The 13,487-nt window shown below is 43.8% G+C and overlaps 1 protein-coding gene across 7 annotated transcripts in view; it reads right to left on the reverse strand.

The window, feature by feature from the left end:
• Nucleotides 1–13,487, reverse strand: part of SLC4A8 (solute carrier family 4, sodium bicarbonate cotransporter, member 8) — a 118,536-nt gene that overhangs the window by 16,215 nt on the left and 88,834 nt on the right. For all 7 annotated transcript variants that reach the window (XM_015559629.1, XM_015559625.1, XM_006757068.1 and 4 more), the window contains 2 exons: nt 6,082–6,243; nt 5,066–5,317 (listed from right to left, as the gene is read on the reverse strand). In XM_015559629.1, coding sequence (XP_015415115.1) covers nt 5,066–5,317; nt 6,082–6,243 — 414 coding nt within the window. The remainder of the gene's footprint in view (nt 1–5,065; nt 5,318–6,081; nt 6,244–13,487) is intronic.

Here is a 13,487-nt window from a genome sequence, read left to right on the forward strand (position 1 = left end):
AGGCAGAAGCCTCTGCGGCAGCCTGGGTGGGCGGGGTCTCAGGGAATCAAAGGGCGGAGCAAGCAGCTATGACGGATCCTCAGCCCTGCTCTAAGGAGCCGCATGTATCAGTGTCCCGATAATTGCTGCAAGCACCTCTGAGGGAAAGCCGCCCTCAAGTTCAGAGTTCTGCCTGCTGCCAGACAGTCCAGTTTCTCCCCGTATGACTCCTGGGTCCCCAGAGACTTCCCGGAACCGGAGTTCAGAGCAGTTGGGAGCTTGTGACTCCCTCCCGATTCAAAAAGACAGCCACGTCTTCAGGTGCCAGCCCCTTTGCGCGTGCACCTTTGCACTTTACTTCCGCAGCTCCTCTGAGTCTCAGTGTGCTTTTCTTTCCTTCTAGTTGTAGAATTTCCACTCAGCCAGCCTTCCTGTAGTTCTGGATGATATCCGTTTTGTCTTTTCGTTGTATTTTTGAAGTTGTTGTGGGAGGCAGCTATTTCCCAGTGTTTCTCAATGCCGCCATCTTAGTTTCTCTGGGTAGTGTGAACATTTTAACAATGTTAATTCTTCCTACCCTAGAGTGCCACTATATGTTTCCATTTATTTGTATCTTCTTCAATGTCTTATAATTTTCCAAGGACAGGTCTTTTACTTTCTTGGTTAAATTTACTCCTAAGTATTTTTTATGTAATTGTAAATGGGATTGTTTTCTTAATTTCTCTTTCTGATAGTTCATTATTGGACACACACATCCCTCTTTTATAAAACTGATACCTCTTATTTTATTTTTTATTACAGTTTGCATTCAACACTTTGTATTAGCTTCAGGTATATAGTACAGCACATAAACATTTATATAGGTTACAAAGTGTTCTTTCTGATAATTCAAGTGCCTACCTGCACTATAAATAGATATTACAATATTAATTATATTCTCTATGCTTTACCTTATATCCACATACTTATTTTGTAGCTACCAATTAGCACTTCTTAATCCCAATACCTTTTTAATCCCACACCCAACACCCCTTCTCTCTGGTCCCCATCAGTTTGTTCTCTGCATCTATACATCTGTTTCTAGTTTGTTCGTTTATGTTGTTCTTTAGAGTCTACATATAAGTGATATCATATGGTATTTGTCTTTATCTAGCTTATTTCACTTAGCATAATACTATCTAAGTCTATCCATGCTGTCACAAATGGTAAGACTTCATTCATTTTGTTGTTGTTGTTGTTAATCCTCACCCGAGGATATTTTTACAGCTAGTATTCCATTGTATATATGTACTACAGCTGCTTTACCCACTTGTCTGTTGATGGGTACTTGAGTTGCTTCCATATCTTGGCTATTATAAATAACTAGAGGCCCAGTGCATGAAATTTGTGCATGGGTAGGGTCCCTAGGCCTGGCCAGCGATCACGGCCAATTGGGGCCTTCCATCTGGCAGCCAGGGCCTTCCTTCCCTGGCTGCTGGCTGCCAGCTGGGGCCTTCCTTCTTTCCATGTCGTCCCCTGGTGGTCAGCGCACATCATAGTGTGCGATCAAAATCCTGGTCTTGCGGCCGAACTCCCAAGGGGACACTTTGCATATTAGCCTTTTATATATAGATGCTACAATGCATGTTGGTGTGTATATATTCTTTCAAATTAGTGTTTTGGGTTTCTTCAGATTAATACCCAGAAGTGGAATTGCTGGATCATTAGGCAGTTCCATTTTTAATTTTTTTAGAAACCTCCACACTGTTTATCATAGTGGCTGCATCAATCTGCCTTCCCACCAACAGTGCACAAGGGTTCCCTTTTCTCCACATCCTCACCAACACTTGTTTGTTGATTTAATTATGATCATTTTTCTGACAGGTGTGAGGATAACTCACTGTGATTTTGATTTGCATTTCTCTGATGATTAGTGAGGTTGAGCATATTTTCATAGGTCTACTGGCCATCTGTATGTCCTCTTTTGAGAAATGTGTGTTCGGGTCTTCTGCCCATTTTTTAACTGGGTTAAAATGGGTACCTTTTAAACTTTTTGTAATCACACAATCATCTCCTCAGGGATTTGATGCATTTTAATATGGACTTAAAAAGTTTCCTTTTCTTACTCACCAGACTTGAGGGCAAGAGTTGGAAAGACATGGTATCTTATCAGAGAAGGAATGATTTGGGAAGAAATGTCAACATTATTATGCTACACTTGAATATACATGCATACCTATCTCTTCATATTTATTAATTAGACCATTTCTATGAGGTAGGAAAATGAGAAGTATAGAACCAAGACAAGGGAAGTTTCAAGAAGGGAAGTTTGAAGACTAAACTCAACTTGCATTATTCTGGGGGGTAAAGAACATTCTCAAAGATAATTCTTCCCAGAACTAGAGAATCCCCATTGGATTTTATGTTGTTCCAGCTCCAGGGTGAGCAGACATCTCAGTTTGGTGCTAAGTTGGTTAACTATTGAGTGGTTTCCTAAAAGAATATTCCTGAGACAGTTATAGGAAGACCAGGTGTTGATCACCACCATAACTTTGTGGTTACATTCCGGGAGGAGCAGCAATCTTTGGGCTCTTCCAGATGGCACCTTAGACCATGGGTGGGAGTGCGGTAGGGCTGGGGACAGAAAGCAGGAGGGGAATGACAAGAGGTGGCAAGAGTGAGTGGAAAGTAGTGAAACAGGAAGTCATTGTAGAATCCTTTTCCATCCCTTTCAATTATTTTTTTAAAACATATTTTTATTGATTTCAGAAAGGAAGGGAGAGGGAGAAAGGGATAGAAACATCAATGATGAAAGAGAATCATTGATCGGCTGCCTCCTGCAAGTCCCACACTGGGGATCGAGCCCGCAACCTGGGCATGTGCCCTGACCAGGATCGAACCTGTGACCTTCTGGTTCATAGGTCGATGCTCAACCACTGAGTCACGCTGGTGGGGCCCTTTCAATTCTTATCCTTAAATAGCATTTTCAGTGTTGATAGTTGAAGATTCACCAAAAAGAAGGGAAATGGAGGCAAGGGAGATAAGTGCACCACAACGGTTGAGGCCTGGAGATAGGGCTACAGAGGTCCCCTTTCACCGAAATTTTTCTAAGATGCAGGCCTTCCACCCACACAAAAACACTTTTTTCTCATATTTAAGTTGTCTTCCAACTTTCCCCAAATCCCCTTTTAACCCCACATCTCACACCAGCCACTGCCCATTTTTCTGTTCCACTTCATAGAAAAACCTCTTGAAAGAGCTGTCTGCTTGTACTCTTTTCTTCCTCACTTCCTATTTACTCTTCAGCCCTGTAACTCAGCTTCTGCCCTATTTTCCTACTGTATCTGCTCTTGTCAAGTCACATTAGGCCTCTGAGTGGTCAAATCCAATGGTCTTTTTTAGCCTTCATCTTTCTAGACAGTTTCTAACTAATCCCTCCTGTTTAAAACAGTCCCCTCACATGGCATCCTTGATACTACACCTCCTGGTTTCCCTACCTCTGGCAGCTCCTTTAGAGTCTTTGTTGCTGCCTCCTCCTCTACCCAACTTCCAAATATGGAGCTCCTTATATTCTGCTCTTCTCTCTGCTCCTACTTCTCTTTTATATTTACCCTTCTCCCTGAGAGATCTCATCTACTCCCTTGGCTGTCAATACCACCTATGTGCTGTTGACGCCCACGTTTATATTTTTCGTTCAAAACCCTCCTTCTAGCCTCTTCACTCAGATGCTTCCTGAACATCTTATCCCAAATCTGGCCACAGCCTTGCCCCTGATGAAATCACTTCCTCCTTCAGGCAGTCTTCTCTATCTTAAATGCCATCACTCTCAGTGTTGTATGAAAGGAGAGAAGGTTAGCACTCCCCTTGACGAAGACGGAAGAGGCGCCTGGACGATGTGGTTTATTGAGCTTCGACCTATAAACCAGGAGGTCAGGGTTCAATTCCAGGTAAGGCACATGCCCGAGTTACAGGCTCAATCCCTGGTGATGAGCATTCAAGAAGCAGCCAATTGATGATTTTCTCTCATCATTGATGTTTCTATCTCTCTCTCCCTCTCCCTTCCTCTCTCTGAAGTCAATAAAAATATATTTTTAAAAAGATGGAAGAGGCTTTAGAACCTAACAACATGCATATGGTTAAGGCATTGCCACCGACTTAAATGCCATCACTCTCCACCCAGGTAGTCAAGTCAGAAACCTAGCAAACATTCTGACTTTTCCATCTTCCTCACTCCAGTCTATGTCCAGCAAGACCTTTGGATCTATCTCAAAAATACACAGAAGCCATGCCTTTTATCCATCCCTACTACCAACTTTCTTAGCCAAACTACCATCATCTCTGACCTGTAATAGCCTTACTGGTTTCTCTACTTCTATTTTTCCCTATCCCTAATCTTTAGTCTGTAATCATCAGCTAGAGTAATCTTTTAAAAATACAAAATGGATCATGTCCCTCTCCCGTGAAAACCCTTTAAAGTTTACCTTTACTAGTGTCAACAAAGCCCTGCATGATCTGTCCCTGCTCACTCTTCGATCTCATTTCCCTGTGTTTTGTCTTGACTCAACATCCTTGAGCCACGTGGTCATGATGTTTCCTAGAACACATATAATTCTTTCCCACCTAAGAGCCTCACTAGACTGCTGTTCTCCCTTTCCCCCATGCCATCTCCCACTGTCCATCTCACCTTAATTGCCATCTCCTTAGAGACACTAACTAAAAAACAGTACCCCTGCAATTCTATCTAGCACCATAGACCACTATATATTTCCTTTTATCACTTATATTCTCTAATTATTATGTTTGCTTTCTTTTAGTTTTTATTTAAGATTTTTAAAGATTGATTTTTAGAGAGAAAGGAAGGGAGATAGAGAAACATCCATGTAAGAGCAAAACATTGATGGGCTGTACGCTGACTGGGAATCAAACTGGCAACCTTTCAGTGCACAGTCCTACAGCCAACCACCTGAGCCACCCGGACAGGGCTTGTTTGTTTTCTTAACTAACTTTCCTAACCACATCTTATCTACCTTACCCAATTAGAATATGATCTTCCTTATTTTCAAAACAGGCACTCAATATATTACCTAATGAGTAAATGAATGATTACCTTTAATATAGTCGTCATGAAGACTGAGCAGCCCATCAGCACAAAAATCATAAGGCCTGTCACTCTCTGTTCTCGGATGCCCAAGAACTTGGGCTGTTCTCCAGGAGCGGAGCACTCAGATTCCAGTTTGAGGCTGTTCACATGTGTGATGGACAGGACAGTTGCAGCCACAAACCAGGGCAGGCCCATGATGGAGCAGACACCCAACATGATGGCCACCATTAGCAGGTCCAGGTGGTAACCACAGCCTTTCTGTAGGTAAACAGAGTCTCCATCACCATCAGTCGGGCATAGAACAGTGAGCTAAGAATATTCCAGCCCCTTCTGGTTTGGAGGGAACAGAGGAAAAAAGGGAAACTTTAGCTTGTCCAAAGCATGCCAATATCCATTCTTTATGCAAGTGCTCTCACACACTCAAATATTCTTTTCTTGGAAGAGTAATCAGAGATCAAGCCACATCTTGACCATTCTAGATGGTAGACATTATAGGGGTAGGCATTAAATGTCTTTATTGGGTTCCAGATCCTTGCTAAATTTGCGTTGCCTACTCTAACTAAGGAAAGTACAAAGGTGAACACATTAAGCCTCTCACTAATACATACCTTGGAACTTACCCTACCTCTATACCTTGAACTTAAGGTTTATTCGAGAAACACCAGTAATGGACAGCAATGAGAAAATACCTGCCTCTAGGAAACAGTGGACCAAGTCCTGACCTGAACCTCAGGAAGATGAGCCTGACCCAGAGCATGTGGCTAAATAAGGACCACTAGGAACTCTGCCAGCCCAGCTTCCCCACAGGTTTGAAAAGAGAGTAGTGGAGCCCAAGCTTCTTTTGTATCATACCATTTGGCTCCACTCTAGGGATGGTAAACCCCTAGAAACCTCTTATGAGATCCTTCCATGACTTCTTTTATCCAGGTTCTATAGTTCCTGGTCTAAATAGTTTACCCTAAATTTTTTTTAAAAATGTAATAGAATGCCATTAATCCTTTTAGGTCAGAATTTCTTGTTACCTTGAGCTTGTGTTCTTTCCTGTTAATGATAACAGCTGTGATCTGCTGGTCCATGAATATTAAGATAGTGCAGAGTAGAGCTGGGATAATTGCAGCTATCACAGTCCACCAGGGATTGGGGCCAATGGGACTAATAATCCACCCTCGATCATCCCTTGTTGGCTGAAGGAAAAAACAAGGTTTTATTTTTAAATTTTAAGTTAACTATAATCATTAGGGCAAAACAGGTCAAACTGAATCACAATATCCACAACTCTTTTATTCCTGAATAAGAATCCTTTAAAAAAAAAAAAGGCATTAATATAGAAACTCTTTTTTTTAGTATAAGCTCTATATACTTGAAAGACAGATTTTTACACATTTCCCTTACCCAGTTCGCTTTACCTACATGCATATATGCTTCCGTATCTTCAGTTACACTCAAGGCATTCTATATGATTCTATTTAAAGCCAGCCTATCCAATTCTGCATCTGATTCCCTGGCCTCATACTTACTTAAGAACTTCTAACTTTCGTTTTGCCACACTCTTGGTTCTTCATTTTTTTCCTTTCTACCAAAGCACTCCACTCAGACATAATTATTTTATAACTAGAGGCCCGATGCACAAAACTTGTGCATGGGTAAGGTCCCTAGGCCTGGCTGGCGATCAGGGCCAATCTGTGGGGTGACCAGCGGGATGATTGGGACCCCGCTGGCACCCGCCTTGGCCAACCTAGTGCAGGCCACTTGCTGGCCCTGCCCTCTGCCACTGCCGCCAGTCCCCTCCCTCTGCGGGGGCGACCAGCAGGGCAACCAGGGAGTGGGGGCCCCCACTGGCACCCGCCTTGGCTGGCCTGGGGCCTGCAGGCTGGGGGCAGCTCCTGTGTTGAGCATTTTCCCCCTGGTGGTCAGTGAGCGTCATAGCAACCAGTCATTCCACCAGTCGTTTGGCTGTTCAATTTGCATATTGGGCTTTTATTATATAGGAGGATGTCTAATACTTAAAGAAAACTCTCATCTGCTCCTCATGCATACTCCAGAAACTACCCCATCATTGTGTTCTACTCTGCAATATTGTAGTGTATAGCAACTCTTTAGGAAATCTATGACCTTGATCAGAGTCAATCCTCAATTATCAACTTCTTATGGAATACACAATAGTTCTTCACTTCCTTCTCCTACTCTCCAAACCCCTATGTATAGAGAAAACAAATTTATCTCAACATTAACCCAAGTAAAATATAATTAACAAAAAATTTTTTTGTCCAGTATAATTTAATAATTTCTAACAATAAACATAAATAACTTTGACTCTCTTTCTCCTGAAGCCATATAATGTATGTCTACAGGACAAATAAAGGCAAAGTAGAGCCAGTTGCACAGAATCTCATGGACTTAGCTTAGAATGGGTTAGGGGCCTTCTCCCATCAGCATTGAAACAGGAGCCCAGGCACTATAAACTTGAGAGAGGAACCTAATGAGGAGAGAGAAGGAAGCTAGGTAGTCAAGAATTGGGATCATGATGGTGGGGAGGAAGTAGAACCAGGAACCCAGCTAGGTGGAGTTACTAAGGCACCCCAACTGGGCAGGGAAGGGTGCACTTGGGAGACATGAGCTTTAAAATGTATGAATGTTGCTAAGACAGGCAGCTTGCAGATAACCAATCACAAGACAATGAGGCCTATAACCAATCCCAAGGATATTATCAAGGCAGAATTCTTTGAAAGGACCAATCAGGAGCTAGCAAGGCTGTAAACTGTATCCACCCCCTAAATTAAAAAGTGCTTGCTTCTTTCTCTCTTCTCTCTGGTGTGCTGGGTCCCAGGGGGATGCTTCCCTATGCCCATGTGGCTTATGGCCAAGTGGGGCTCTACACATGGGTTAATATACTTTAACACCTGGCTGTAATATGTAAAGGAAATTCTGGACACTGGTCTGCTCCTGGAACTCTAGCTGTACCTTTTCCAGGACTGGTTTCTCTCAATAAACTTTGCTTCCATTAACCGTTTTAGTCTGCGAATCCATTCTTTGGTTTTATGAGACAACTAACTCAGACTCAAACACCCTACAATTTTGTTTTACTAAGACTGCTGAATCTGGGTACTTGTTTGACCCTTCTAATGCCCCTGTAAGACCACACTGTTCATAAATCTTATCTGGGTGTTCATGGCATACCTAAACTCTCCTAGAACCTCAACCTGCCCCCCCCCCTTCCAAAGTACTCTGAGGAGGAAAAGTTCACCTTGTTTGGCTCAGCAGTAATCCTATATAATAAAAGGCTAATATGCAAATAGACCGAAAGGTAGAACAAGTGGAACAACCAAACAACTGGTTGCTATGAGATGCGCTGACTACCAGGGGGCGTGTGTGGAACATGGCAGGCATTGGCAGTGGCAGGGAGGAAATGCCAGACCAAGGCAGAGCGCTGGTCGCTGTCATCGGGGCTAGCCTCTGGTGGTTCCTGAAAATTCTTTGCTCCCCCTCTCCATGGTCTCACCTGGTGCTCACACCCACTGCTAGCGCTGGCCTCACTTGTACCTGCAGCCAGCACTGGAGCCGCTGCTGCACCCACTGCCAGTTCCTGGCACCGGTCCCGATCACTCAGCACCATCAGTAGGTGCAAGTGGTGGCTGCCGGCCCAAATCGCCCCTAAGGTCTTCTCCACCTCCCCACCCCTGAGGGGCGATCAGGGCAGCAGGTGCCGCACACACCCACTGCTGGCACTGGCCCCAATCGCTCCACGCCAACAGTGGGTTCGAACGGGGCTGCGCTGTCAGCATGTGGGAGCGGCAGCAGCAGGAGCGGGGCTGCCGGCAGATAGGACATCAGGGGCCGCGGCAGGAGGGCCCAAGCGGGGGCATGGAGGATGGACCAAGACCTGCCCATGTGCCTACCAAAGCCTTGCAGCCCACAGTTCCTTTCAAGGTTCATGAATTCATGCATTGGGCCTTTAGTGGAGTATAAAGGCCCAGGATACAAACTGGCCCAGAATTGACCCAAACTCAACAAAGCCAAGACTGTTATATCTAAGTATTTGGTTCCATATTTGGTCATGACTCTAGGATTCAAAGACTCTTCAATGATGTCACCAAGTCCCAAATTATAAATGGGTTAGATTATAAAAGTTTACAAAATCTTTTAGTCTCCTTAATAATAATGTTCTAAGTGGTAACTAAATCATCAGGCCAACACAAAAACTTATTAAACTCTGACTGACATTAAGCCATTAGTAATAGTACTAACCTACAGATTGGGTCTTGGCTATGTGGAGTAATAGGAAAGGGAAAAAGAAAGAATATTTCCTCTCTGGTTCCTGAAAGCAAGGCCTGCCAATGAACATTTTCTTTGATATTCTTCCGTTTCCCTTTCTCATCTTTCTTCCATCTCCCAGAGACCTTCTTCCCAGATGTCCCAGGAATTCAGTGCCTTCTGACTATATTAAGCCTACCCATCAGGGAACCATTTCAAGGACTACTTAATGCTCCCAAATTACTTATTTTTATGCAAAATTCATTCCTCCTGCAGAGTTGACCTGAGCTACGTAAGAGGGAGAGGTAACTGAAAAAGTGAGAACGACATATTATTGGAAGTATTACAATTTTAAAGAGGAAGTTTTTTAATCCATAAATTTCTAACTGGTGGCATTTCAGCAAATTTACCAAAATACACTACAAAAATTTCAGGCCTACTTTAGGCAGAGAAAGGGGAGACAACGGCCACTATAAGTCAGAGACTTCCTTTATTCCTGTCTTCCTTTTCCTCCCATCCTCTCATTATACGACTCTTCCCCAGTCACTGGGTATAGCCAGGTTTTTCTCCTCTCCTCCTTGTGGGGATCTACAGAGCTGAGTTCAGCTTTTCCATCTTCTCTACGACTTAGTCAGTGTCCCCAAACAGAATTAGATTTGCAGTCCCACATATTGATCATTTACTTTACTTTTTATATAGGTGTTTGGGAAAATATTATAGATTATACAGAGTTATGCAAACAATGAAATAGGGTTGAAGACATGTCATGGTTACTCTGGCAGAAGCCCTAGGCTGTGGATGAGGCACCTTCGCTAGCTCACCTCCTCATCTGGCAAGACCCGTTAGGGTAGGACTAAGTCCTACATTTACCTTTCTCACCCTTCCCAGTGGCCTCATACAGTTGGTGCTCAATGAAAGTGCCATTAACCAGACTTGTGCCAGAGACCCACCTTTCCACACTAACTGGTATGCATTAATGTAAATGTGCACATTCTAGTGATTTAAACCTTAACATTAAAAACAGTTAAGTGGCGGACTTCTGGTCAAGATGGCAGCATCGGGAAATGTGGTACTCACATCCTCCCACAACCACATCCAAATTACAACTAAACTATAGAACAACCATCATTCAGACCACCTGGAACCTAGCTGAATGGAAGTCCTAAAACTAGGGATTTAAAGAAGGCACATCGAAACCGGTAGGAAGGGCAGAGATGATGAGTGGGCTAGTACAACACCCACGTGTGGAAAATGAACATCCGAAGGGACATCTTGGTTGTGGAGGAACACCCTGAGGAGTGAGGGGTTCCAGCCTCACACCAGGCCCCCAGTGTGAGGGTTCTGGAGCTGAGAAATTCCCATAATATCTGGCTGTAAAAAAACAGCAGGAACTGAGTTGAGTGAGATGAAGGGCTGCTGGAGTCCCAGGCAGTTCCTCTTAAAGGGCCTGTGCACACACTTACTCTGACTCACTCTTCTGAACTCCAGCGCTGGGATAGCAGCTCAAAAGGCACCAGGGACATTAGGGGAGGAACTGAGTGTCTGCCATCAGGCTGAGAATTGGGGGCACAACTTTCTCTCAGACAAAAGTGCTGGCAAATGCCATTGTTCCTTTGATGAGCCCTCCCGCAACAGAGCCAGCAAGCAAGCCCCATATTTGAGACTCTGTCAACCTGGCTATCACTGTTTGCCCTGCCATAGCAATTCCTTACGACCCCACCTCACCAAACGTTTAGGCACACCCAAACTGTTTCCAGTGCCTTTCCATATGAATGACATGTCTTGACTTGTGCTTCAGACTTTCCCAAAATATCTCAAACAAATAGCATTTGGCCTCAGTATGCCCCATACCTCTCCCTAAGTGGCCTCAGGCCCCAGGCCACCATGGTTCACAGCTTGGCCTCTCTTGGGCTGTGGTTCTCAGGTTGGCCTTTCCTGGGTACCTCCAAGCCCAGCACAAGTAGCATCCAGTTGCAGATTGCTTGGTAGCTAAAGCCAGGTGACCCTGGACAGAACACAGGCAGGGGCTGACCTTGGCCTGCATCTTCCGGTAGGCCCCAAAGCTAGCCCACCTGGTAGACATCTTCAGACCAGGTCAAAATACCACTCAACCAGCTTCACAGGGGCAAACTCAGTGGGCATGAGACCCCCACTAACCCACTGAAATAAGTCCTGCTCTGTGAGGTGGGCCCCTGCACAGCTGATCCTCTACAATAATTGGTGGGCCCAGCCAGTCCTTGCAGCAGATTGGCATGGGGGTAAATCCCTCCCATTGATATGCCAACTGTAATCAAGGCTCAACTACAACAGGAGGATGTACGCAGCCCACATTGGTGGGGGGTGGGGGGTGGAATGCAACTGGAGTGCTCAGCTTGGGTGATCAGGTAGGCTGTGTCACTAAACTGTACAGGACACCTACTATATTAGGCCACTCTACCAAGCCTGGGAGGCATAGAAGCTCTACCTAATACATAGCAACATACACATGGAGGCTGCCAAAGTGAGGAGACAAAGAACGCATCCCAAATGAAAGAACAGAACAAAACTCCAGAAAAAGAACTAAACAAAACAGTGACAAGCAATCTACTAGATGCAGAGTTCAATATACTACTTATAAGGATGCCCAATGAGCTTAGGGAAGGAGTAGCTGAACTTAGAGAGAACATCAACAGTATTAAAAAGGACATGAAAACCATAAAAAAGAATGAGAAATGAAGGATACACTAACAGAAATGCAGAATATTACAGGGAATCAACAGTAGAGTAGATGAAGCTGAAAATCAAATCAGCAATTTGGAATATAAGGAAGCAAAAAAACAACAACAACACACACACACACAAAAATACCCAATCAGAAGGGCAAAAAGAATTTAAAAAAATGAAGATAGTGTAAGGAGCCTTTGGAAAACCTTCAAGCATTCCAATATTCACACCATGAAGGTACCAGAAAGAGAAGAAAGCAAAAAATGGAAAACCTATTTGAAAAAATAATGACAGAAAACTACCCTAACCCAGTGAAGGAAATAGACATATAAGTCCAGGAAGTACAAAAAGTTCCAAACAAGATGAACCCAAAAAGGCCACACCAAGACACATCATAATTAAAATGCAAAACGTTAAAGACAAAGAGAAAATCTTAAAAGCAGCAAGAGGAAAGAAGTTAGTTACTTACAAGGTAGCTCCCATAAGACTGTCAGCTGATTTCTCAACAGAAACTTTGCAAGCCAGAAGGGATTGGCAATAAATATTCAAAGTGATAAAAAACAAGGACCGACAACAAGATTACTTTATCCTGCAAAGCTATAATTTAGAATCAAAGAACATATAAAGAACTTTCCCACCCAGTCACTGTGGCTCAGTTGGTTGAGCACCTTCCCATGAACCAGGAGATCACAGTTCAATTCCAGTCAGGGCACAAGCCCAGGTTGTGGGCTCGATTCCTAATAGGGGTCATGCAGGAGGTAGCCAATTAATGTTTATTTCTTATCAATGTTTCTATCTCTCTATCCCTCTCCCTTCCTCTCTCTGAAATCAATAAAACCATATTTTTTTAAAAAAAAAAATTTTAAAAGAACTTCCCAGACAAAGAAAAGCTAAAGGACTTCATCACCAGCAAACCAGTATTACATGAAATGTTAAAGGGTCTTCTTTAAGAAAAAGAAAGGAAAAAAAGATAAAAAAACATGAACAATAAAATGGCAATAAATGCATATCTATTAACAAATGAGAGAAACTAAGATGGCGGCAGAGATAAACACCGGTAAGTTGATGCCGCTCACAACAATTGATTAATACCTCATAAAAACAATATGGACATCATCCAGAACCACAGGAAGCCTGTCTGACTGTAAATTCTACAACTAGAAGGAAAGAAAAGCACACTGAGAGCCAGAGAAGCTGCAGAAGAGAAGCGCAGAGGTAGGGGGCTCGCGCGCGTGGAAAGGGGCTGGCACCTGAGGACGCGGCTGTCATTTTGAATCCAGAGGGCGTCACAAGCTCCTGATGGCTCTGATCTCCGGTTCCGGGAAGTCTCTGGGGACCCAGGACTCATATGGGGAGAAACTGGACTGTCTGGCAGCGGGCGATCTTGAGGGCAGCTTTCCCTCAGAGATGCTTGCAGCCGTTACCGGGACACTGAGACGCGCGTCTCCTTAGGGCAGGGCTGAGGCTCCGCCAT

This window comes from Myotis davidii, unplaced genomic scaffold (assembly GCF_000327345.1).
Source record: "Myotis davidii unplaced genomic scaffold, ASM32734v1 scaffold233, whole genome shotgun sequence".
Classification (NCBI taxonomy): Eukaryota; Metazoa; Chordata; class Mammalia; order Chiroptera; family Vespertilionidae; genus Myotis; species Myotis davidii.